Here is a 23,796-nt window from a genome sequence, read left to right on the forward strand (position 1 = left end):
TTTGGCACGTGGGTTTGTAGGCACTTTATTTATTTATTTATTTATTTATTTTTGAGACAGAGTCTTGCTCTGTCTCCCAGGCTGGAGGGCAGTGGCATGATCTTGGCTCACTGCAATCTCCTCCGCCTCCTGGGTTCAAGCGATTCTTCTGCCTCAGCCTCCTGAGTAGCTGAAACTATAGGCGAGTGTCACTATGCCTGGCTAATTTTTGTATTTTTAGTAGAGACGTGGTTTCACCATATTGGCCAGGATGATCTCGAACTCCTGACCTCATGATCCATGTGCCTTGGCCTCCCAAAGTGCTGGGATTACAGGCATGAGCCACTGCGCCTGGCTGTATGCACTTTTAATTCATGACCTAAGTAAGGCTTTCTCTTCTCTAGGAAATTGCACTTAATTTGCTTGATGGCATAGATGTTTTAGTGCCTAGATGGTGTCAGTCACAGCATTTGTTTTGTCGAAGAGGGAATATTTCAGGATAGCAGAACTCTGCAAGTGCCTTTGTTCAATGCCAACCTTTCAAATCCCAGTCCTATTCAATCCCAACTCCCTCTATTCCCACAGCCCCAGCACACTATCCCTGACGTTTTCATCTGGATGCTCAGCAACAACAGGAGAGTGGCCTATGCCCGCATCGCCTCCAAAGACCTTCTCTATTCCCCTGTCGCGGGGCAGATGGGCAAACACTGCGGCAAGATCAAAACTCACTTCCTCAAAGTAAGTGTGCAGTATTTTAACTAAAAGAAGGGAGATCTCTGTTTCTCTAGGATGGCTCAGACTTTCTAGTGTGTGTCCATGGCTCTGACCATTCCCCAGTGCTTTCAAAGGTAGGAGGACAACTAGAACACCTTGGTGCCTCTTGGTTCAAAGTGCAATTCAGTAGACCACCTTTAGGTGGAATTTTTTCAATTTTTTTAACTGTTACATCACCAGACACACATAAGTTTCTTTTTTTAATCTAATGGGTTACTTTAATTTTTACCTCTTTGATTACTAGTATTAATAACAATGAACCTTAAGGTTTTTTTTTTTTTCGAGACAGTGTCTTGCACTGTCGCCCGGGCTGGAGTGCAGTGGTGCGACCTTAGCTCACTGCAACCTCTGCCTCCCAGATTCAAGTGATTCTCCTGCCTCAGCCTCCCAAGTAGCTGGGATTACAGATGCCCACCACCATGCCTAGCTAATTTTTTGTATTTTTAGTAGAGACAGGGGTTTCACTATGTTGGCCAGGCTGGTCTCAAACTCCTAACCTCGTGATCTGCCTGTTTCAGCCTCCCAAAGTGCTGGGATTACAAGCGTGAGGCACCGTACCTGGCCAATTTATTTTTTTATTTCAGTAGCTTTAGGGTTACAAGTGGTTTGTGATTACATGGATAAGTTGAATAGTGGTGAAATCCAGAATTTCAGTGTAACTGTCACCTGAGTAGTGTACAATGTATGAATAGGTAGTTTTTTGTCCCTCATCCCCATCCCACCGTTCCCTTTTCTGAGTTTTCAGTGTCCATTATACCACTCTGTATGACTTTTCATACCCATAGCTTAGTTCCTGCTTATAAGTGAGAACATACAGTATTTGGTTTTCCATTCTTGAGTTACTTCACTAAGTAATGGCCTCCAGCTCCATTCAAGTTGCTGCAAAAGACATTATTTCATTCTTTTTTATGGCTGAGTTGTATTTCATGGTGTATGTATATCACATTCTTAATCCAGTCATCAGGTGATGGACACTTAGGTTTTGATTCCATATCTTTGCAATTTTGAATTGTGCTACAATAAACATATATGTGCTGGTGCCTTTTTGAGCTTTTTCTTTGGGTAGATACCCAGTAGTTGGTAGTGGGATTGCTGGGTTGAATGGTAGATCTACTTTTAGTTCTTTGAGAAATCTCCATAGTGTTTTCCATAGCGGTTGTGCTAATTTACAGTCCCATCAGCAGTATAAAAGCATTCCTTGTTAGCTGCATCCATGCCAACATCTATTGTTTTTTGACTTTTTAATAATGGCCATTCTGGCTGGGGTAAGGTGGTATCTCAATCATTGTTTTAATTTGCATTTCCCTGATGATTAGTAATGATTAGTAATTTTTTTCATATGTTTGTTGGCCATTTATATATCTTCTTTGGGGAGACGTCTATTCATGTCTTTTATCAACTTTTTAATGGAATTATTTATTTTTTTCATGTTGATTTATTTGAGTTCCTTGTAGATTCTGGATATTAGTCCTTTATGGGATGCATTATTTGCAAATCTTTTCTCCTATTCTGTAGGTTTCTTTTTATTCTGATGATTGTTTGGCTGTGCAGAAGCTTTTTAGTTTAATTAGGTACCATTTATTTTTGTTTTTGTTGCATTTGTTTTTGGTGTCTTAGTCATAAATTCTTTGCCAGAAGAGTTTTTTCTAGGTTTTCTTCTAGAGTTTTTATGGTTTCAGGTCTCAGATTTAACTCTTTAATCCATCTTGAGTTAATTTTTTGTATATGGTGAGAAATAGAGATCCAGGTTCATTCTTCTACATGTGGCTATCTCATTTTCCCAGTACCATTTATTGATAAGGCATCCTTTCTTCAATTTGTGTTTTTGTATGCTTTGCTGAAGATCAGTTGGTTACAAATATTTGACTTCATTTCTAGGTTCTCTATTCTATTCCACTGACCTATATATCTACTTTTATACCAGTACCATGTTGTTTTGGTAACTATAGCCTTGTATAATTTGAAGTCAGGTAATGTGATGCCTCCAGATTTGTTCTTTTTCCTTAGGATTGCTTTGGCAATTTGGGCTCTTTTTTGGCTCCATATGAATTTTAGGATAGTTTTTTCTAATTCTGTAAAAAATGGTGGTATTTTGATAGGAGAGGCATTGAATCTGTTGATTGTTTGGGGCAGTATGCTTATTTTCATGATATTGATTCTTCCAATCCATGAGCATGTGAGGTATTTGCATTTCTTTGTGTCATCTATGATTTCTTAGAATGAATATTTTTCTATCAGTTTCCTCATTACCTTTTCACTTGTGTAATTTGTCCATGGCATCTTCTCACATGAGTTAATCTGTATTTTAAAATAGTTTCAAAGAAAATTAGAAGAAGGACAGAACAGCTAGTTCAGGATTCCTTGTGACTTTAAATTGTAAAAATATAAAATGTTCAACTTGGGAGTGCCGCACACTTCATCAAGACAGAGTCCCCAGATGCCTTCTGGGTGGGCCCTTATAGACGTGGATCTCTGGACAGATTCTACTGTCTCTAACTCAAGATTTGAGCTTTGCTTGGAGGCCCTGGGTATTTTACCTCCACTACAAATACATTTTTATTCCAGTGAGTATGAATGAATAAGGGGAAAATGTGTCCAAAGCCTTTACCCCCACCAGCAATTGACAAGAGTACAAGTTGACTGATTAACTTTTCCTAACTCATAGCTGACTGTCCTCCCAATATCAGTTCTGGTTTCTTGCTATAAAATAATTATTCCTTTACTAACTCAGGGAGGGTGAAAAGGCTCAAAATCATGCCATAGAGGAATGGGTAAAGAGATAGCAGTTCTTAGCTGAGGAGATTTGACAGCATGAGAATGTAGTTTCAGTGTTTGTGGGGCTAGTATACAGATGGAAGGGAGGTGTAGGAGAGAGAGAGATCCAGCAGGTAAAATCAGGCCCTACAAAGACGTTACAGGGAAATAGTTTCCTAAATGTCCTAATGTTCCCAATGTCCTAATGTCCTAAATGTTCCTAAGTCCATAACGCGTTCCTCATCCTTAGAGGTGTTAGCACACCCTAGGCAACTATTTGACATAAATATGGCAGCAGGCAGCTAAATTAAGTAGCCTCGAAGTGCTGTCCAACCTCAAGAGTTTACTATAGATGTGATTGTTAAATGTTGCAGACGGAAGGGCCCTATTATTAAGCATGAGAGGCAGTGTGGGATAATGGTTTAAAGCATGGACTTTGAAATAAGGTGAATTTGGGCTGGAATTTGTATTAGATCACTAGGGCTACTGTAACAAAGTAGCATAAACTGGCTTAAACAACAGAGATGTATTATCTCATGGTTCTGAAGGTTAGAAGTCCTAGGTCAAGGTGTTGGCAGGGCCATGTTCCCTTGAAGGTGTTAGGGAAGAACATGTTCCAGTCCTCTCTTCTAGCTTCTGGTTGGTTCCATGGCTTTTACTAGAATGGCGCCAATCTCCATATGCCATTGTTCCTCTGTGTCTGTCCCTTCATATGATATTATTTTTATGACTCCAGGCATATGGAATTAGGGACCTACCCTACTCCAGTACAATGTCATTTTAACTTAACTAATTATATCTGCATTGACCCTATTTCCAAATAAGGTCATATTTTGGGTGTTGGGGATGAGAACTTCAACATAAAAATTTTGTGGGACCACAATTCAACCCATAACAGAATTCCAGGGCCAATATATACTGGTTGTATGACCTTGGGCAATTTAACATTCTTCAACCTTCAAATGGATAAAGAATATTCATCCTATTTTTCATTCATTAAATGGGGATTATGGTGAGGAACAAGTGAATAAATGCAAGTAAAGAACACGTAGTTGTGCCTCACAGAGTAATCACTCAATAAATGCTGGCATTCGAACAACTAGACATCCACATTCCCAGAGGACATTGCTGTAATTTTGTCCCCCTCATGTCCAGCGAGTTGTTTGAGGCTCTCCGTGTTATTTTCTGTCATGTATGTAAAATGATTTTGTTTTAGAGACAGCACCTTACTCTATTGCCGAGTCTGGAGTGCAGTGGTAAAATCACAGCTCACTGCAGCCTTGAACTCCTAGGCTCAAGCAATCCTCCCACCTTAGCCTCCTGAAAAGCTAGGTCTACAGGCATGTGCCACCGCATCTGGCTCATTTTTATTTCTCATAGAGATGGGATCTTACTATGTAACCCAGGCTTATCTCAACTCCTGGCCTCAAGTGATTCCTCTGCCTTTCTTGGCCTCCCAAAGCACTGAGATTACAGACGTGAGCCATTGTGCCTGGCCTGAAATGGCTTTTAAACCCACTCCAGTAAAACTATAACTGAAAAACAAAGTTTTTCACCCAAGTCATTCACCACAATTATCAAGAATTTTCTTTAACTTTCTCCATTCAAAGAATGCTAAGGAGGCAAGAAATATTTATCTTAAAAATACCAAAACACTTCAGAAGGCCCTGTGCTAAAAATACTAGAAAGGTGATATAAAGTTACTCACTTCTAAATATTTTGATGTATCCTGGCACTATTTAAAATTAGAACAAAGAACAGCTGTCAAATAAAGTCAGAGGTTAGAAGAGTTGAGAATGCAGAACTTTTGCCCTGGAGCATTCATCATCTGAATATTATCTTCATCTGTAAACCTTAGCTTATTTCTTTATTTGTATTTTCCTTTTGCCATTGGAATTGCTCTGGGCAGTAGCTTTCTGGATCTTGTTGAATCCAGTTATATAAACTTGATAAAATATCTTGATAAGATGATTCAGCGAGACCATTTTCATTCCTGTTTTGATTTTGACTCCTGACTTTAAGTCCCCTCTCACCCACCATCTCTCTTTATGCCCCTTTCTCTTCACTGAATGGGCAAGACCAGAAAAAGCAAAGGCTGCACCAGGTACACTGAGTATTCCCTCATCTGCCACTCACTCCAGTTTTTTAGCTGGGAAATAGGAAGTGAAGGTGGGTGGGGGTGGGGAGGGGAACATAGAATGTAAATCTCTAAACTCTCTAAGCTAAAGATTCCTCAAGCTTTATTCTGTGGAGCTGCTGTTCTTTGAGTGACTGTAAATGTTCCATGTTCAAATGCTTTTAAGAAGTTGCAGTTGTAACCTTGGAAACTCTTGCAGTGTCACAGTGCCCATTAACCAGTGGAAGGTTCCAAGAAGTCCTGCAGTTGGGAAACATCTTTAACTTTTTTATATTTGATTATTTTACTTTAAGTTCCGGGATACATGTGCACAATGTGCAGGTTTGTTACATAGGTTAACATGTGTCATGGTGGTTTGCTGCACCTATCAACCTGTCATCTAGGTTTTAAGCCCTGCATGCATTAGGTATTTGTCCTAATGGTTTCCCTCCCCTTGTCCCCCACCCCCTGACAGGCCCTGGTGTGTGATGTTCCCGTCCATGTGTTCTCATTGTTCAACTCCCACTTATGAATGAGAACATGCAGTGTTTGGTTTTCTATTCCTGTGTTAGTTTGCTGAGAATGATGGCTTCCAGCTTCATCCATGCCCCTGCAAAGGACATGATCTCATTCTTTTTTATGGCTGCATAGTATTCCATGGAGTATATGTGCCACATTTTCTTCATCTAGTCTATCATCGATGGGCATTTGGGTTGGTTCTGTGTCTTTGCTATTGTGAACAGTGCCGCAGTAAACATACGTGTGCATGTGTCTTTATAGTAGAATGATTTATAATCCTTTGGGTATATAGACAGTAGTGGGATTGGTGGATCAAATGGTATTTCTGGTTCTAGATCCTTGAGGAATTGCCACATTGTCTTCCACAATGGTTGAACTAATTTACACTTCCACCAACAGTGTTCCTATTTCTCCACAGCCTTGCCAGCATCTGTTGTTTCTTGACTTTTTTATAATTGCCTTTCTGACTGGTGTGAGATGGTATCTCACTGTGGTTTTTGATTTGCATTTCTCTAAAGATCAGTGATGTTGAGCTTTTTTCATGTTTATTGGCTGTATAAATGTCTTCTTTTGAGAAGTGTCTGTTTATGTCATTTGCCCACTTTTTAATGGGGTTGTTTTTTTCTTGTAAATTTGTTTAAGTTCTTTGTAAATTCTGGATATTAGACCTTTGTCAGATGGGTAGAATGCAAAAATTTTATCCCATTCTGTAGATTGCCCATTTGCTCTGATGATAGTTTATTTTGCTTTGCAGAAGCTCTTTAGTTTAATTAGATCTCATTTGTCAATTTCTGCTTTTGTTGCAGTTGCTTTTGGCAATTTCATCATAAAATATTTGCTCACGCCTATGTCCTGAATGGTATTGCCTAGGTTTTCTTCTAGGATTTTTATGGCTTTGGGTTTTACATTTACGTCTTTAATCCATCTTGAGTTAATTTTTGTATAAGGTTTAAGGAAGGAGTCCAGTTTCAGTTTTTGGCATATGGCTAGCCAGTTTTCCCAGCACCATTTATTAAATAGGGAATTCTTTCCCCATTGCTTGTTTTTGTCAGGTTTATCAAAGATCAGATGGTTGTAGATGTGTGGTGTTATTTCTGAGGTCTCTGTTCTGTTCCATTGGTCTATATGTCTGTTTTGGTACCAGTACCGTGTGAAACATCTTTAGCTTTTTAAGCCCACATTTGTCAAGCTTATGCATCCAGAATAGCTATTTGTAGGCTTTAGGAAACTTCTCTTCCTAAAGGCCCAGTTTGGGAACTATTAATACAGAGGAAACAAAGTGCCTCATCTGTAGTCACATGGCTAAGTAATGATTGATCAGTAACAGCAATGAAGGTTTTGCAGTCCCCGGTTGCATGATCTTTCTTTTTCTCTAATTTAAACATATTCACGATGCTACTAAAAATGATGGAACAGAATTTGCAGAACTCAGCCCAACTCACCACTCAAAAGTTCATGATCCTCTCCTTTTAGTCTTATCCCCACTGTGCTCCTGATGGCTGGAAATGTGGAAATGGAAATTCATCACCAAAAGGAAACCCTTCCTAAGGAAGGAGCTAGATGCTCTCAGAGCCCAGAGGGTGGCACTCAACCTTCCTCTTCTTGAGTTAGCTCTGTGCTGAGTCCACTCCTCACTCCCATTGCCATCCCTATCCTACCTTCTCTCCACAACAGGGAGTCCATCTCCTGTTCTCCAGGTTCCAGCTTTTCATCTAGCTTTTCCTAGGATGCAGCAGGAGGTGATGGCTAAATAGCACCTTTCTCTGTCCTGCCACAGAGTAAAACCTCTACCACATAAACAAAACTCACTCTCACTAATACTGACCAACTCCAACACAGTTCATGTGAGTTACTACCTCTCTCTCTCCTTCTCTCACTTGCCAAGACTTCCTCTTCCTTTTGAGCCGGCTGTCTTGCACCAGGACCCCGTGGGAGGTCAGGGAGGTACAGGGGAGACTGAGCCTTTAGCATTCTGTCTCATGCAATATTTATATATGGATGATCACAGCTTTTTGATGCATTTTTGCATTCTTAATTGTTTTTCTCTGTTGTGTTTTCTTTTTTCCTACCTTTCCATGCTATTCTCAGAGGGAAACACCTTGCTGTGGTTGGTGAGGCTTCGGGGCACATGAGAGAGGAAGGAGAGTGGGGAAGCAGGTGTAGGAGCCAAGGGAGAGCTTTCCTTTGGCTCTCTGAAGCTTCGCTGAAAAATCAATTCACAAAAGGTCGATTAATAGGAGAAAAGGCGTACAAATTTATTTAATGTATATATTAAATATACACATTAATATATGGGAGCCTTTAGAAGGAAGATCCCAAAATAGGGGGAAATCGTCCATTTTTATGCTTAGGTTCAACAACATATGGATGGACATGTAGAAATACGATTCAATAAAAAGGGTATAATCTAATGCTAGTGGACTGAGGGGGGAAACTCAGCAAGGCCTGTCTGCCTAGCTGCTTCTTGGCCTCTCTGTAGCATTCTTTCCTTCTGGATGTGGAGTAGAACCCTCTCTGGAATGGGCTACAGTTAGACAAAGTAGGTCAGGTAATTTCTTTATGGCCAATTTTTACATAGAAAGGCAGAGGGAAAGTTAGAGTCATATTTTTAGGTTTTATAGCTGGCTTTGGGGAAATGGGGTTCTGGTTTCTGTGACCTGCACTGGGGAAGAGAGATTCTAGTTTCTATGGCTAACCTGGGGGTGAATGGGACTGAGAGATAAGAGGGCAGGAGAAGGTCAGAGAAACACTTTTGCTTCTGAGGCCTTCATTTGGGGGTATTGTTTTCTGAGCCCCAGTCGAGGGAAGGCGGGGGCAGATATGTAACCAGGCTAAAAGTACACATGAAATTAAAAATGGGATTCTGTTCCTGAAAGCACCTGGGAAGGTGCCCAATAATGTTGAATGAATCCAACTTAGATACTTAAGTGAGACACTTGCATTATCTTGCCAGCAGTTCCAATTTGCGTATATTTTTTTAAAAGTGTACAAGCTGCTAACTTTAGGAGTGTAGCAATGGTCTTTGTGGAACACTTTCACAAGACGTTAGCTGAGTCTTTGGTTTTAACCATAAGTTTAAACACCCACATATTGTTTAGTAGCAGTAGAAATGAATGATGTTTTTTGTCATTGTTTTGTTTTACTTTAAGAAACACAAGTCCAGCCTGGCATGGTGGCTCATGCCTGTAATCCCAGCACTTTGGGAGGCGGAGGCAGGTGGAACACCTGAGGTCAGGAGCTCAAGAGCAGCCTGGCCAACATGGTGAAACCCCATCTCTACTAAAAATCCAGAAATTAGCCGGGTATCTGCAATCCCAGATACTTGGGAGGCTGAGGCATGAGAATTTCTTGGACCTGGGAGGCAGAGGCTGCAGTGAGCTGAGATTGTACCACTGCACTCTAGCCTGGGTGACAGAGCAAGACTGTCTCAAAAAAAAAAAAAAAAAGAAAAGAAAAGAAACACAGGCCCAGGCTCAGTGGCTCTTGCCTGTAATCCTAGCACTTTGGGAGGCCGAAGGGGGCAGATTGCTTTAGTCCAGGAGTTTGAGATGACCCTAGGCAACATGGTGAAACCCCATGTCTACACGCCCCCCCCCCAAATCAATAAATACAAAAACTATCCAGGTGTGGTGGTGCCTGCTCATGGTCCAAGCTACTTGAGAGGCTGAGGTGGGAGGATGGCTTGAGCCCAGGAGGCAGAGTTTGTAGTGAGCTGAGATTGCACCACATCACTCCAGCTTGGGTGACAGAGCGAGACTCTATGGGGACAGGGTGGGAGGGGGATAAAAAGAAAAGAAAACCCTGCAGAATCTCAGATTTGCTTTGCTTAGGGCAATGTAGCACACTAAGTTAAGAGCATTGCTGCACAAATACTTAAAACTGAGATCTGTAGACCAGCAGGATTAGCATCCATCAGGAGAAATCAGATTCTCAAATTGTCCCAGAGACCAGCTGAATTTGAGTGTGCATTTTAACCAGATGCCCTGGCAATCCATGTGCTCATAGCAGTGTGTGAGGAGCATTGGCTAAGAGTCTGGGCTCTAACCCTGATAACCTATGATTTGGTGATAGCTTGCAGGCAATAGAACATTCTATGTGAAGACAGAAACATTAGACCAGGGCCTAGAACGATATAAGTGCTCAACATGTGTTAAATATTATCATTGTTAGAAAAGTAAATAAAGGATATTCACTCAACATATATTTACCACATGCTTCCTGGGTGCCAAGAACTCTTTTAGGCACTGGGGAAACAGCAGTGAAGCAACAGACAAAAATTCCTTTCATTATGAATTGATGACTTAGTGATGTCTACAAATTGCAGAGGGATTGCTTTTATTATAGGAAAATAATCTTAGGCTTTCAATACATATTAATTTTATTTTACAAATGTATTCCTCAATACATTTTGGCTATTATTATTAGAGAGGTGATAAGTTGAGGGTTATTTGTCTTATTATAATTTTGTAAATTACAGGTTGTAGAGTGGTTGCCTTTACCAACAACAACATAAACTTAATTGATTTTTTTTTTTGAGCTCAACAAATACTGGCATCCTACTGCTTAAAGAATACAGTCCCAGCTCCTCCACATACTGAGCAGGATTCTTCAACTTCATCTGTGTCATTCTCTGTCTGGCTCTCATGCTAACTGGTTGTGACTTCTTCTTTCCTGAAAGCTCTTAGCATCATTCCTGGCAAAGAGTAAGCACTTGTTAAATATTAGCTCATATTACCCAAATCTTTGTTCACATACTTTCCTCTCTTTCTGGGATCCAACTCCAAAGTGCCATTAAAGCCCAGCTAAATATTTGAATCTTAAAGGAAGGATGGAAATCACTGCTGCTACTTCTCTGCTTCCTCAGTACTTTCTGTCTTTGCATTTGGAGTAGGTGAAGGTAAGTGGCCAAGTGGAGTGGCCTCTGTGAGCCCTGGAGGGAGGGCCGGGACTGAGTCTTCTGGCCCCACTCCCTCAGCAAGGGCCTAGCAGCACTGGCAGTAGTTGATAAGCTGAGTTGCTCAAAATCCATTTGTGGAACCCGCAGAGCACAATAGAAAGGCAAACAGCCATGCTCAATTTCGGATTCAGAGACTCTCCATGGGGTCCTTGGAAATTGTCAGAGCAAGTTGTGGCCTTTCATAATAGGATTTTGTGACTCTCAATGGAAAGGAAGTGATGTTAAAAAAAAAAAAAAAAGAAGAAAATTACTGATAGGAAATTCTAAGAAACACCAGGAAGAGGAACTTAGAAGAGTTGACAACATTTTGAGAGGTAGCAGTTAAGTGCCATAGGTTACTCTCAGAATGATGGCCTTGCTGGCAACAGCCAAGACTGGGGCCTGGGACTCCTTTGAGGCGTAAGGGAATACCCTTATCCTGGTGACTGAGAAATAAAGGAGCCACAGTGCCTACATTTTGTCATTAGATTCTGAGAATACATGCACCCCTATGCAGGCATATACACACATATACATAAGTACATGCACACACAGGCATATGTACACACATATATGTGGACATGCACACACTCCCTGTGCATACTCATACTACCCACACTCATACAGACGTAAACATAGAAATTAAAGCAAACATAAATAAAAATACAAATCTGAGCACATTCAAAAGAGAGAGAGCAGAGCAGTAAGGGAACCTGAGACCACACTGCATGAGGAAGGGGCGAAGGCGTTTAGCCAGGAAGAAAGCGCATGGCAGGCCAGGTAGGTTCTTCTAAGTCACAGAGTCCTAACTTATGGAAGAAGTACTAGGATTCTTCTACATGAAGCAAAGAGGTAAAAAGTCAGGTTGGAACTCCAGACAGTTGGAAGTTCCGGGAAGAAGATTTCAGCTCAGAGTGATAGTCAGGCTATGGGGTTCAGAGTCTAGAGTCTAACTTTGGAATCATCTCTTTTATTTTTGACTTTTGTCTCCGTCACTTAAAAACTGAGCCATCACAGGCAACTTACTTTATCTCTCTGAGCCTGCGTTTCCCCATTTATCAAATGGTGGCAATAAACACACCTACTACCTATTAAGCTTAAATGACCCACGGCTTGGAAGAGCTTATCACAGTGCAGGTTTAAGCTTTAGGTCCCACTAAACCTGGATCTTCCTCTGGAGATATGGAGTTGTGCATCAAGGCAATTGGGTCCATTGCCTTTATTTTGATTTAAGAGGAGCTCTTGAGAACCGCTCTTTGAACGTACTTCCAGGTGTGTCTCCAGGAAGGACCTCTTTTCTCAAAAGGGGAGGCCTATAATTATCTCCTACTAACAAGTCAGTCTTTTTTGTAACCTTTCTCCAGCCTCCTGGGAAACGACCGGCTGGTTGGTCTGTGCAAGCAAAAGTCGACGTGTACCTGTGGCTGGGCTCCATTAAGCATGCCGGTGTAATTCTGGACAACTTGCCAGTAGGCTTTGAAGCAGAAGTGTCCTCCAAAGGGGCTGGCACCAATCACCCCCCATCTAACCTGCTCTACCAAGGTAGGTCCCCACTGGGCAAAGAAGGTCATTCAAGGTCTCAGGTGGGCTTCTGAAAAGATAATAAGGAGGGCAGCATGCATGAGTTTTTTGCACATTATTTTAGGGCCAGCTTACTGGCCTTCTTTAGTACAGTTTCTAAGTGTTCTACCTGACCTTCCAATATCCCATCTAAAAAGAGTAAAATCATTAAACACATCTGGAATAAACACTTACGTTTCTCTGTTAATAGAGAGGAAGTAATAGAGAGGCAGATTATGTAGGTTGAGTTCGCGTTTTAAGCAAAAAATGTCAGAATGTCAATAAGTTCTTGTGCTTACATGATCTGTGGAATTAAGGCAGATTTTACTTTTATGTGGCATTGGAGTTTTGACATATCAACAGCAGATATTCACATTTCCTAGTAGTAACCCAGTGAAGACTCGTATCAGTAGGTTCACTCATATTTCTCCAGCTTGGTTCTTGGCTCGGCTGCTTTTAAAATTCAGCATGCTTTATGGAATCCTTTTTCTATGTAGTTATTTTCTGTAAGTGCCATCATGTTTATGTTTTGATACATTTTTGAATTTTATTATAAATATTCATTACAATTGCATTTTGCTTTCTGCTTCCAAATTACTTCCATTTATGTTATCTCTTGCTGCTGAGTTCAGATAAAGCAGCCTGCAGTTTTACCTTCATCTCTGCTGAAGTTGAGTTTTGGGTTGAGCCAATGTTGGAAACACTGGAGAACTGTCTGCACAGTCAGGTCTCCTCTGCAGCCCAAGGCTCCTCTGATGTTGGTTGAACCTTGACTGCCAGTGGAATCGAAGTTGCTCAATGGTCAGAGAATACAAGGTTCTGGAAATACATATACAGTGGTTCCGCTCATGGTTTCTGTGCCCGATAGAAATGCATAAGAGCATTGTCTTTGGAAAATGCATAATACCACATGCCAAGCATTGTGCTTTATACTTTATGCATAAGACCTCACTGATTTCTCAAATCAACCCTGGGAAGACTCTTCATCTTACAGATGAAGACAGTTATGTAGCAAAGATGCTTAGAAATTGCCCAAGATCACACAGCTAGTAAATGATGGGGAAAAAAATGTCTCCAAACCCTGCTTTCTTTCTACTGTCTTCCACCATACCTTGAGAGAGTTTTCATCTTTGCGTAAAAAACATCCACATTAACTTGATAGGAGAAAAAGGAAGCTCACTTGGCTTCCTATTTTTATAGACTATCTCTAGAGACCCAAGGACCTGGATGTGATTGCTATTCCAGCAACTAACAATTCAGAGAAGAGGAAAGACTTTTCCCAGCGCTTTCTGATCCTCTGCAGTGTGTTTTCATAGAGTGACCTAATAAACTTTTCCTGCTGTGCACTGGCATTGATGGCTTTGGCTGCCTTCCACACCTACTGGAGAATTTTGTGCTTCAGAAAATACCTGTTCAGCAAATAATTAGTTTGCATCTATATATGTAAGGCATGGTGGAAAAACTAGTGGGTGACATAGAGATGAGGCCCTCAAGTGGGGATAACAGACACATCTCTCATAACCACAAGTAAAAAGCAAGCCATAGCACAAGAGATGTACCAATAAAGGGTGAGGAGGGTGACTAGATTAGTCCCAGGAACATAACTAGTAAGACTCAAGGTTTCAGAAAAATGAAAACTTACACTGAGTAAATGGTGCTCCCTGGTGTTGTGCAGTGCACAGCTTGTGTGGCTGCCATTGGGAGGTCTGCTAAAATTACAGGGTTAGCCATTTCAAGGGCAGCTGATGAACATTTTCATCGGATGAACCATTTTCAAGTTCACTGTCAGCTGAGAAATTTGCCAAACTATGTAGCATGCTAAGGAACACGTGGGCCATCTCTAGAAACACTCCTGTCGGGAAATCCCTGTGCCATCTGCTGAACATTCCATCATTTACTGTTGCCATTTTAAGGGGCTCCCTTGCCAGCAGGGCCCAGCCTGTTTTGTGAGGGTTTATTGGTGTATGTGGCAGTGGGGACAGAGGGACAGTGGGGACAGACTTAGACTTGAGTCCAAAGGAATCACTTCTCTGGTTCTCCCTGCCTTGACAGAGTGTGGAGAAATTTCACTGCAAATACCTGGACTTAACTGGGAAGTGTGCAGAGCTCAAGTTTCCAAATCCTTTGCAGGATTAGAGTGGGTCTGATATGGTTGCTGTGTTCTCAGGCTCCATATTGGTCCCCATGCAGCCAGACAGTGGCATGGGGTGGAGGGTAGAGGGACAGAAACGTGTGTGAGCCTCAAGACAATCAAGTAAGGAGTTGTCTTTGGCACCCTCTGCCTTTCCTGTCCCTCCTCACCCTGCCAATCACGGGTCAAGGCCTATAGCACCCAGGGCTGCCATGTCCCTCCCACCCCCTCATTTCCACCCCCTCCACCAGTGCATAAACTCTGGTCCTTAAACTTTTGGCCTAGAGGGGGCAGTGTTGTCTCCTTGTTGGTTCTCCTCCCTGACACCTCTTCTGTCCATGGCTAGCTTGACTCAGTTTTATCATCCTGAGGCTTTGCTCTGCTAGCACCAGCTCCTGTGCACAGACTTTCAAGAGTTCCCGATTGCCTCGTTCAGGCCTCCTAGGTCCTCAGTGATACAATTACAGCTGTCTGTGTCCCTAGACTCTAGACAAACTGGACTACATTCTTGCCCCATGTGGCCTGGCGTTTTTGACCCTGTCTTGACTCATCCTGCTCCAGTGTCTTGACACCTCCATCTCTGTCTCTCAAATGTTACCATCCTTTAGGGCTCTGCTCAAAGGGCAGCACCACCTCCGCTATGGTCTGCCCCTTTATCTTTGAGTGTGCTTTGGTGAATGTGAATGATTCCTTTGCGTGCACATATTCTTATTTTACATGAATAGTACTGTCTCCTATCTCACTAAGCACTTAGATTCTTGAGATCCAGCCATTTTGCCATGTATACCTCTAATTCGTTGCCCCTAACTGCTTTCCCGAACTTCCTGACATTTTTCCTGTGCACTACCCCAGTGATGGACATGCAGGTTGCTTCCAGGTGCTCACTACAGGCTCACATTGCAATGAGCAATAGTAACAACACTCCAGCCTCTTCACTCCACTTTTAGAGTTCTTCCCATGGGCCAGGCACCATTCTCAGACCTTCAGTTCTCTTCAATAACCCTATGAGGAACTATTACTACCTCCATTTTACAAATAAGGAAATGAAGGCACACTAATAAAGGATTAGTAGCCATGTACAAGTCCCCATATGGATCTGTGTGAGACAAGTGTAGGGATGGCATTGTAGGGGGTGGGGGAGTTCACAGGGTATTTGTACCCTTAATTTAACTAAATAGAGTTATTCAAATTAGTCCACAAGAGCTTCTGTATACCACTCCCCAAGTCCGCACAAAAACAGACACACTGAACACAGTGGCTTTGGAGAAGTCCGGGAAATGGGAGTGGGTAAAGAAGTAAAAAGGGATAAGTGAATATAAAAACCAAGAGGCACCCTGCAAGGGGCAGTGATCAGAAAGTACCATGGACCAAGGACTGTGATGAACTCAACTTTTACTTGAGGTTTCCCCACTGAACCCTGAGCTGCCCCAACCTGAGGCCTCCTATCCCAGCACACAGTGTGCTCACTCCTGTCCTTTACCCCATGTCCCTTGCCAGCATTCTCATAGGACACTTATCCCTGGCCCCCTGCCTATGATGTGGGTGCTTGTCTTATCTTCTGCCTTCTCCCAGGAGCTCTCCAAGGGCAGGGACTGTCTTAGTTACCACAGAATCCTCAGAGATCGAGACTGTACACAGTAGGTGCTCAGAATGACCCTGGCTGGCTGAATGGAAAATGAGTGAATGGATGACTTGAGACACATATTGTGTTTATTGAAGTGAAAACTATGTGGAGCAGCCCCTTTCACACACACACACACGCACACACCCACACATGCCCACATGCACACACTCATGCCTCTATAAACAGGAGAATTACTGGGGAGTAAAATGTGATGTTTTAGAAAGAGAAGAGGATTTTAGAATCAGAAATAAAATCGATGCTCTGGCATGGGTTAATTGTGCAAACTTTTGAGTCTTTTAACCTGGTTGTGGGCCATTTTTCCTCATCTATAAAGTGGAGAGCATGCTATTTCGCATGGTTTTAGTGAAGAATAAGACACATAACCTGGTGAAAGCACCAAGGAAGATGCCTGGGTTCAGAGTACCCCGTAAATATCACCTCTTCCCTTTCTTCAGGGCTTCCATTCCTGTCTCAGAGGAGGGTGGATGTGGTTGGTGGTCTCCTTTTGTCTGTCTGTGGATACACAGATGGACATCACATGCAGACACACATGTGCACACACTGTTCTTGAAAAGTCCACTAACACCTGCCCCCTTCCATGATTTGTCCACAGAACAGCATGTTTTTCAGCTGAGAGCTCACATGTACCAAGCCCGGGGCCTCATCGCGGCTGACAGCAATGGACTTTCAGACCCTTTTGCCAAAGTCACGTTCCTTTCTCACTGCCAGACAACAAAGGTAACCAGGGTAACCAAGACAGCCTGCTTCTTTCCCACAGTCTGCAACTTACCCACAGAAGACCCCAGGAAAGAAACAATGGGGGCATGTTGCAAATACCTGCATCTTTGGGTGTGTAGATGTTTCAGACTGAAAAGCGAGTATGTGCCCAGAAGGACTGGTGTGGGGAAGGTCTATTGTTTCAGTGTGATTCATTGTCCTAGGACAAAGGATGCAAGTCCCTGAGGCGAAGGAAGGCTGGGAGAAAAAGAGGAGTGAGGAGGAGAAGGCTGAAGTGCCAGGCACAAGGCCAAGTGCAGTGGGGAAGGAGCAAATGAGGAAACGGCACAGATCAACCTGCAGGAGGTTAATGATCCAATCATTATGAAAGGGTCTCAGTGGTGGGAAACATTTTCCAGTTTTGTGATCCAGATGCTCTAGACTTTGCACTCACCAGCTGGGGAGCTTTGCATGCTTTTAATATCTCTATGCTTCACAGTCCCCCTCTTCTGGAAAATACTACTTCATAATGGATGTTGTGAGTATTAAGGGAGATGGGTTGTCTTAATCCATTTAGCATTACTTATAGCAGAATACCTGGAACTGGGTAATTTCTAAAGAAAAGGAATTTATTTTTTACAGTTATGGAGGCTGGAGCTCCAAGGTTGAGGAGCCGTATCTGGTGAGGGCCTTCTTGCTGGTGGAACCCTGCGGGTTCTGAGGCAGCACAGGGCATCACGTGGTGAGGGGGCAGAGCATGCTAATATGCTCACTCAGGCCTCTTTTCCTCCTCTTCTGAAGCCACCAGTTCCCCTCCCATGACAACCTATTAATCCATAGATTAATCCATTTGTGAAGGCAGATCCTTTATGACCCAAACACCTCTCAAAGGCCCCGCCTCTCAATACTGTGACATTAGGGAATAAATTTCAACATGAGTTTTGGAAAAGACAAATATGCAAATCATAGTATGGGTCTGTGCCTGTTTCCTGTGTCTTTCTCCCTATCCTATACAATGAGTACTAAAATGTGAAAGGATTCCTAATCAGCAAAAATCCAGTAGGATGCTTTTCTCATTAGATTCTATTCTCTAAAAATTTATTCTGTTCTCTGATTTGTGGTTTGAAAAGAGGAAAACTCAGTAAAGAATTGCCCATCTCAGGGAGTTAAGCACCATGGGTTAGCACACAGAGTGCCCTAAAGTTACTTTCTAGCTCATCTCCTCTCTGGCTGCATGTCTTTGGGCAAGTAACACAACTCACTAAACCTCAAGTTTGTCATTTTAAAATGGGACTGTCATGAAGAAGCAGATAGTTAAATTTATAAAATGATTGATAAATGCTGGCCATGACATTGGCTGATGTTGAGAGGGCTAACATTGTTCTCCAGGGCAAAGCCCATGACCTGGATGATAGAGTAGACTGCATTTTGATTTATGACTCGCACACTGACAGCGTGATGTGAACCAGCCTCACATTCATTGAACTAATGCCTGTCGGGTGCTGGCTTTTTGCCAGGCCGCATGCTGGGCTCTGGAGGATGAGAAGAACCAGACTCTGCTCCAGTGTAATATGCAATCCAGGCATGGATGCAGGCCTTATGACACATGAGTCACTACACTATGATAAGCCTCAGGGTGCAGGGCTATACAGAGTCCTACAAGAGCCAGGTAGAGAAAGGGTTAGTTCTACCTGGGAGAGAAGTCAGGAGACACCTCAGAAGGAAGGTGACTTCATCCTCATTCAGTGACTGAGCATAAAAATGAGAAGACAACAGACTACTTTCTCTTTCCTGTGTTTTGAGAGTTAGTATGGAGTGTGGTGATGATGAATATAGACTCTGGAGCTGCACTGCCTGGGTCAAAATCCATGCTCTTCCATTTATCAGCTGTGTGACTCTAAATAAACCTCTGTTTGTGCCTCAATTTCTTTATCTGTGAAGTAGGGATGATAACCTTGTACATTCCTTCCAGAGGATAAAATACCCAGGACAGTACCTTGCTTAAAACTAAGGCCTATGTGACTGCTTGTTGTTGTTGTCATTGAGGCTTCCTTCCTACAGCAAGGGGAGTTCTCACAGGACAGACCCCTGGAGCCCTCCTCCACCTGCCACAACACTGTGGAATTCCAGGGCCTGAGTGAAGTACAGGATTTGGATGAAATCCTTAGTCTGCTGTGTAATTATCCTTGTATTTTGTATCTCCATACAGCATCTTCATTTGATTTACATCCATATCTCAAAGGAACAGATGGCTTTTGTTTATCAAATAATTATTTGAAAGGGAAAATAGGTTCTGTTGAGTTCTGGACTTTGTCTCCATAATTTTAAGCCAAGTACCTCATTTTTGTTAATAATAATAGCTGCTATTTACTAAAAGCTCCCCACGTGCTGGGAACAATGCTAAGCATTTTATATGCATCGTTTGCTACATCTCACTGCAGCCCAAAGCTGGATGTTATTAGAGTCTTCATTCTACAGATGAGGAAGGTAAGGCTCGGAAATGATATAGCTAGAAGATGGTGGAGCCAAGATGGAAACCCAGGTTTGCCCAATTCCAAAGTCACTTTGCTTAACCACTCCACTTCCATTTTCATAAGAAAGGGTACCAATTTCCCTCTCCTGTTTCACTTCTGCGCTAACACAGAGGGACTTGTCTGCAGGTGACATGCCCCCTTGATGTATTTTTAATGATGAGGAAAGCTGAACCTGGGCCCCTGCAGTCATAGCCGAGTGCCACTGTTCAACTGGTAGCATTCACCTGACCACACAGGGCTCAGGGAGAAAAAGCCTCCGAAGGCTGGTCCTGAAAAGCAATGCTTTATAAAGTGACTTAATGGAATGAGACATTTCAAAGAGGGGAATCCAGTCATTCTCAACATCACTGGGGATATGGGACATAGAAATCTTGTGACTGAAATACAAAGGGAAAGAGAGAAAGCTCCCACAGAGAAAGGCTTCTGGGATGAAAGAGGGAAACGGACTAAATGGCTAAGAGGGAGCATTAGAGGAGAAGGGGAGGAAATCTTAGAGGGTGGAGCACGGAACCTGCCATTTCCAACAACCAGACTGGGGCTTAGTCCTGAGGACGTGAATGGTCTCTTACCCCAGTGCACCAAGGCTGCCATGTGGCAGGCGTTCAGTAAATGTTTACTCATTTATAAAAGAATATGGGCTGGGATTGGGTAGGATGGGTAACAAGCAATTATTGAGCACCTGTCGTGTGCCAAGCACTTAATATTCTTGGACAATGGTCATAACTCCACAGGGTAGGTGCTAACCCCATTTAAATGAGGAAAACTAAGGTTTGGAGGGTTATTCTCCAGTGTGCCTAAGTCCAACATCGAGTAGGTAATGAAACTAGAATTTCACTTCAGAGTTATCTGATTCTAAAGCTATACTCTGTCCACGATAGCTGGCTCCATCAAAATGTTAGGCAAGTGCTACCATAACTTCCAGATAATGTCATTTAACTCAGTTATAATGCATAACTCTTTAAGAAAGCCCTTAAGAAAGGAGGCGAATCATAAGCACCTTGGCAGAGTATTTTATCCTCTGGAAGGAATGCACAAGTTATCCCTATTTCACAGATAAAGAAATTGAGGCACAAAGAGAGGTTTGTTTAGAGTCACATGGCTGATAAATGGAAGAGCGTGGATTTTGACCCAGGCCGTGCAGCTCCAGAGTCTATACTCATCATCACCACGCTCCATACTAACTCTCAAAACATAGGAAAGAGAAAGTAGTCTGTTGTCTTCTCATTTTTATGCTCAGTCACTGAATGAGGACGAAGTTACCTTCCTTCTGAGGTAGGTAGGAGAATGTATTTTTGTTTGGGTGAAACTTTTAGTACCTCCTGAAGGTGGTCATGCAGTCCTTTTACTCATGGGAGCAACTCCAAGGACAGGTCGATACACACTTATTCATGCAAATAGCTATTGAGCATCTGCTATGCACAGAGTGCTGTGTTAGTGTCTAATACCGTGCCTAGCACATTGTAGGTCCTGAATCCTATATTTATATAATGAATGAGTGAATGAACAAATGCTGGCCTCTGAAATCTTATCAAGTGGTATTTACAGCCCAGTGCCAAAGAAGATACCAAAATATTTCTATAGGAAAGATGCTGTGAAGATCATAAATTGCTTTGGTATCACGCTGTCGAGTGCATGCTACAAGACAGATCACATTTCTATTTTGAAAAGCATCATAAAAACACGGTTCTTTGTGATGTCACTGACACAGGGTAACTTTGCATTGCAGCTTTTTAACTTCTGTTATTTGTTGGTTGAAGCCATTCATTCCCTATTGGAAAAGTTAGATTTTCTCTGAAACGTTTAAAATCTTGTTGTGTGTCAGACATAAAGTACCCTAAAAGTGAAAAAGCAAGAAGAGAAGGCAATTGTGAAAATGCACAATATTTTTATGACCCACATAAAGAAGAGCAATAAAAATATTCCTTTGTGACCACAGGGCAAATGACTTAATGCTGTGACTAGAAATGACTTGATGTAAAACGCTGAGATGACAGTTGATATGAGTTTTGGAGTCCAGGCCAGGTCTCTCTCCAGACTTCCCTCCTAGATTGAACAGTGACAGACAAAGGCACAGTTCAGAAACTTCCCCTGGACCCAGCGGCTGCTGTGATACATTCACCTATGAAATCACTCATTTGCCTGGAAGAGGAAGAAAGGTGGTTTTGAACTCTTTCCAGGACTAGTCTCCTGCATTAATGGAACAGCTTCTGCCCAGGTGCAGGGTCCACTTGCCCTGCAAACAACTCCAGTCTTCAGCTGTGTGAAATTGAGAGGTTTCCAAACATCCAATTAACTAGAGAAGAAAATGCAAGACCAAATATGCCCTCCCTTCTGAGGGCACCACTTAAATGGCCTATGAGGGGGCTGTGAGCCACTTCTAGGCAAGATGCTCATGGTCTGAGGGCAATTATGCAGATTATTATCCTCTGTATCCTTTGACTTCTCCATCTGTATAATGGTACAGTCTACTATCAGTGTAAGAAAGATGTCATGCAAAATGGTGAGGGTGGTTTTGAAAACCTTCATTTATTTAATTCAGTCAATAACCACAAAACAGTAGAATTCCACATAAGGAATATTAGGTCAAATACCCAACTTTAGGATATTTGATGACAAAATTGTATTTGCTCCCAAGTCAAGAATCATTTAATCTCCCTAATCCTCCATGTTCTCATTCATAAAATGGAGATAATATTAGCATCTACGTGGTGAGAGTGGATGAGGTTAGCAGCCTGCCTGGGCTTTGCTGCCAGATGGTCCAGGTGGAATCTCAGTTCTGCCACTTGCTGGCTCTGGACAAGTGAGCCTCAGTTTCCTGATCTGGAAAACGTGTGTAAATAACTGAACCCAACTCCCAGAATTATTTTGAGGGTTGAATGAGACAGTGCATGTGAAATTCAGTGCCCAGCACACCATAAATGCTCAAAAAAGTGGCTAGTGTTATCATTGGCACTACTGTGAGGACTGAGCTGAAAGTATGTATGCAAAGAGGGTGTTAAACATTGTAGGGGCTCTGCTCATGAAACTTAAGAATGTACGCTCCTCCGCGGTTGGGAGTCTTTGTGTTCCCTAGCATTGTTTAGTACATAGTAGCTGCTCAGTTTACATAGTCACTTGAATATTGAATGGTGAGCAATCACAATGATGATGTGTTCTCTTTCCCCTGTATAAGTATTTGATGAATGAACCTTACAGCCCCTATAACTCAATTGAATTATCTTTTGCTTTTCTTTGGTCCCTCCTTCCAGATAATCTCCCAGACCCTCTCTCCGACCTGGAACCAAATGCTGCTATTCAATGATTTGGTGCTGCACGGAGACGTGAAGGAACTGGCAGAGTCCCCGCCCTTAGTGGTGGTGGAGCTGTATGACAGCGACGCTGTGGTGAGTGTCCCCCTGGGCCTGCGCTGACCACACCTCATAAAAAATGCCACGTTGAACTCACTCACTTTATTTTCAAGTAAATAAAGTCCTGACGCTGTGAGTGGTGAGAACACTACAGGTACCTAGAGGGAAACTTGACCTCTGAAAACAATTCAAAGAACCAAAAAGATTGGTGATGATCATTTGCTTTACTAAAAGAGTTTTTCACTGACTTCCATTTAAATGGCAATCAAAATTGGATCTGGTTTACAGAACGTCAGTCTACACACTTCTTCAGGAATGTGATACTTGTATAAAGCAACCTGCAACTGTACCCAGCCTCCAGCTAATTCCAGGTCCTATTGCTGTTTAATAAAAATGTCCATGCCTTTTGGAAACAGGAGGTTTTTACTGATCTCACCTGGCTGAAAAGAAATGGATGGGTATTTTCTCAGCCTTTCTGTGTTTCTTTCTCTCTTGCTTGTTGCTTCTACGCCCTACACAACACATTCATCTCTATCCCTTTTCTTTTATGATGTGAACCAAACCTCTTCTTCTCCAAAGATGTTTGTGTGCTGAACCCTTGGATAGAGCCAAAAGCTTACTGGAGGATTTTTTTAACTTACACAAATAGTCTTTTCTTAAATTAGGTAGTCTAAAATGAAAGGAAAGGGTTTGTTTCTTTATTTAATGTCTCTACCTCCTCAGGAGGTTGCAGAAGCACAAATAAGTAAAACAGTAGTTCCAGGAAGCCTGCCTAAAGCTTCCCCACCTCCTCGCAGTACTCCTG

The 23,796-nt window shown here is 42.3% G+C and overlaps 1 protein-coding gene across 1 annotated transcript in view; it reads left to right on the forward strand.

Annotated features, from left to right (window-relative positions):
- The window catches only part of FER1L6 (fer-1 like family member 6), a 207,983-nt gene that overhangs the window by 109,323 nt on the left and 74,864 nt on the right, over positions 1 to 23,796 (forward strand). Inside the window, exons 19-22 of the mRNA XM_063669062.1 lie at positions 565 to 717; positions 12,443 to 12,620; positions 17,007 to 17,131; positions 22,893 to 23,027. Coding sequence (XP_063525132.1) covers positions 565 to 717; positions 12,443 to 12,620; positions 17,007 to 17,131; positions 22,893 to 23,027 — 591 coding nt within the window. The remainder of the gene's footprint in view (positions 1 to 564; positions 718 to 12,442; positions 12,621 to 17,006; positions 17,132 to 22,892; positions 23,028 to 23,796) is intronic.

This window comes from Pongo pygmaeus, chromosome 7, assembly GCF_028885625.2.
Source record: "Pongo pygmaeus isolate AG05252 chromosome 7, NHGRI_mPonPyg2-v2.0_pri, whole genome shotgun sequence".
NCBI lineage: Eukaryota > Metazoa > Chordata > Mammalia > Primates > Hominidae > Pongo > Pongo pygmaeus.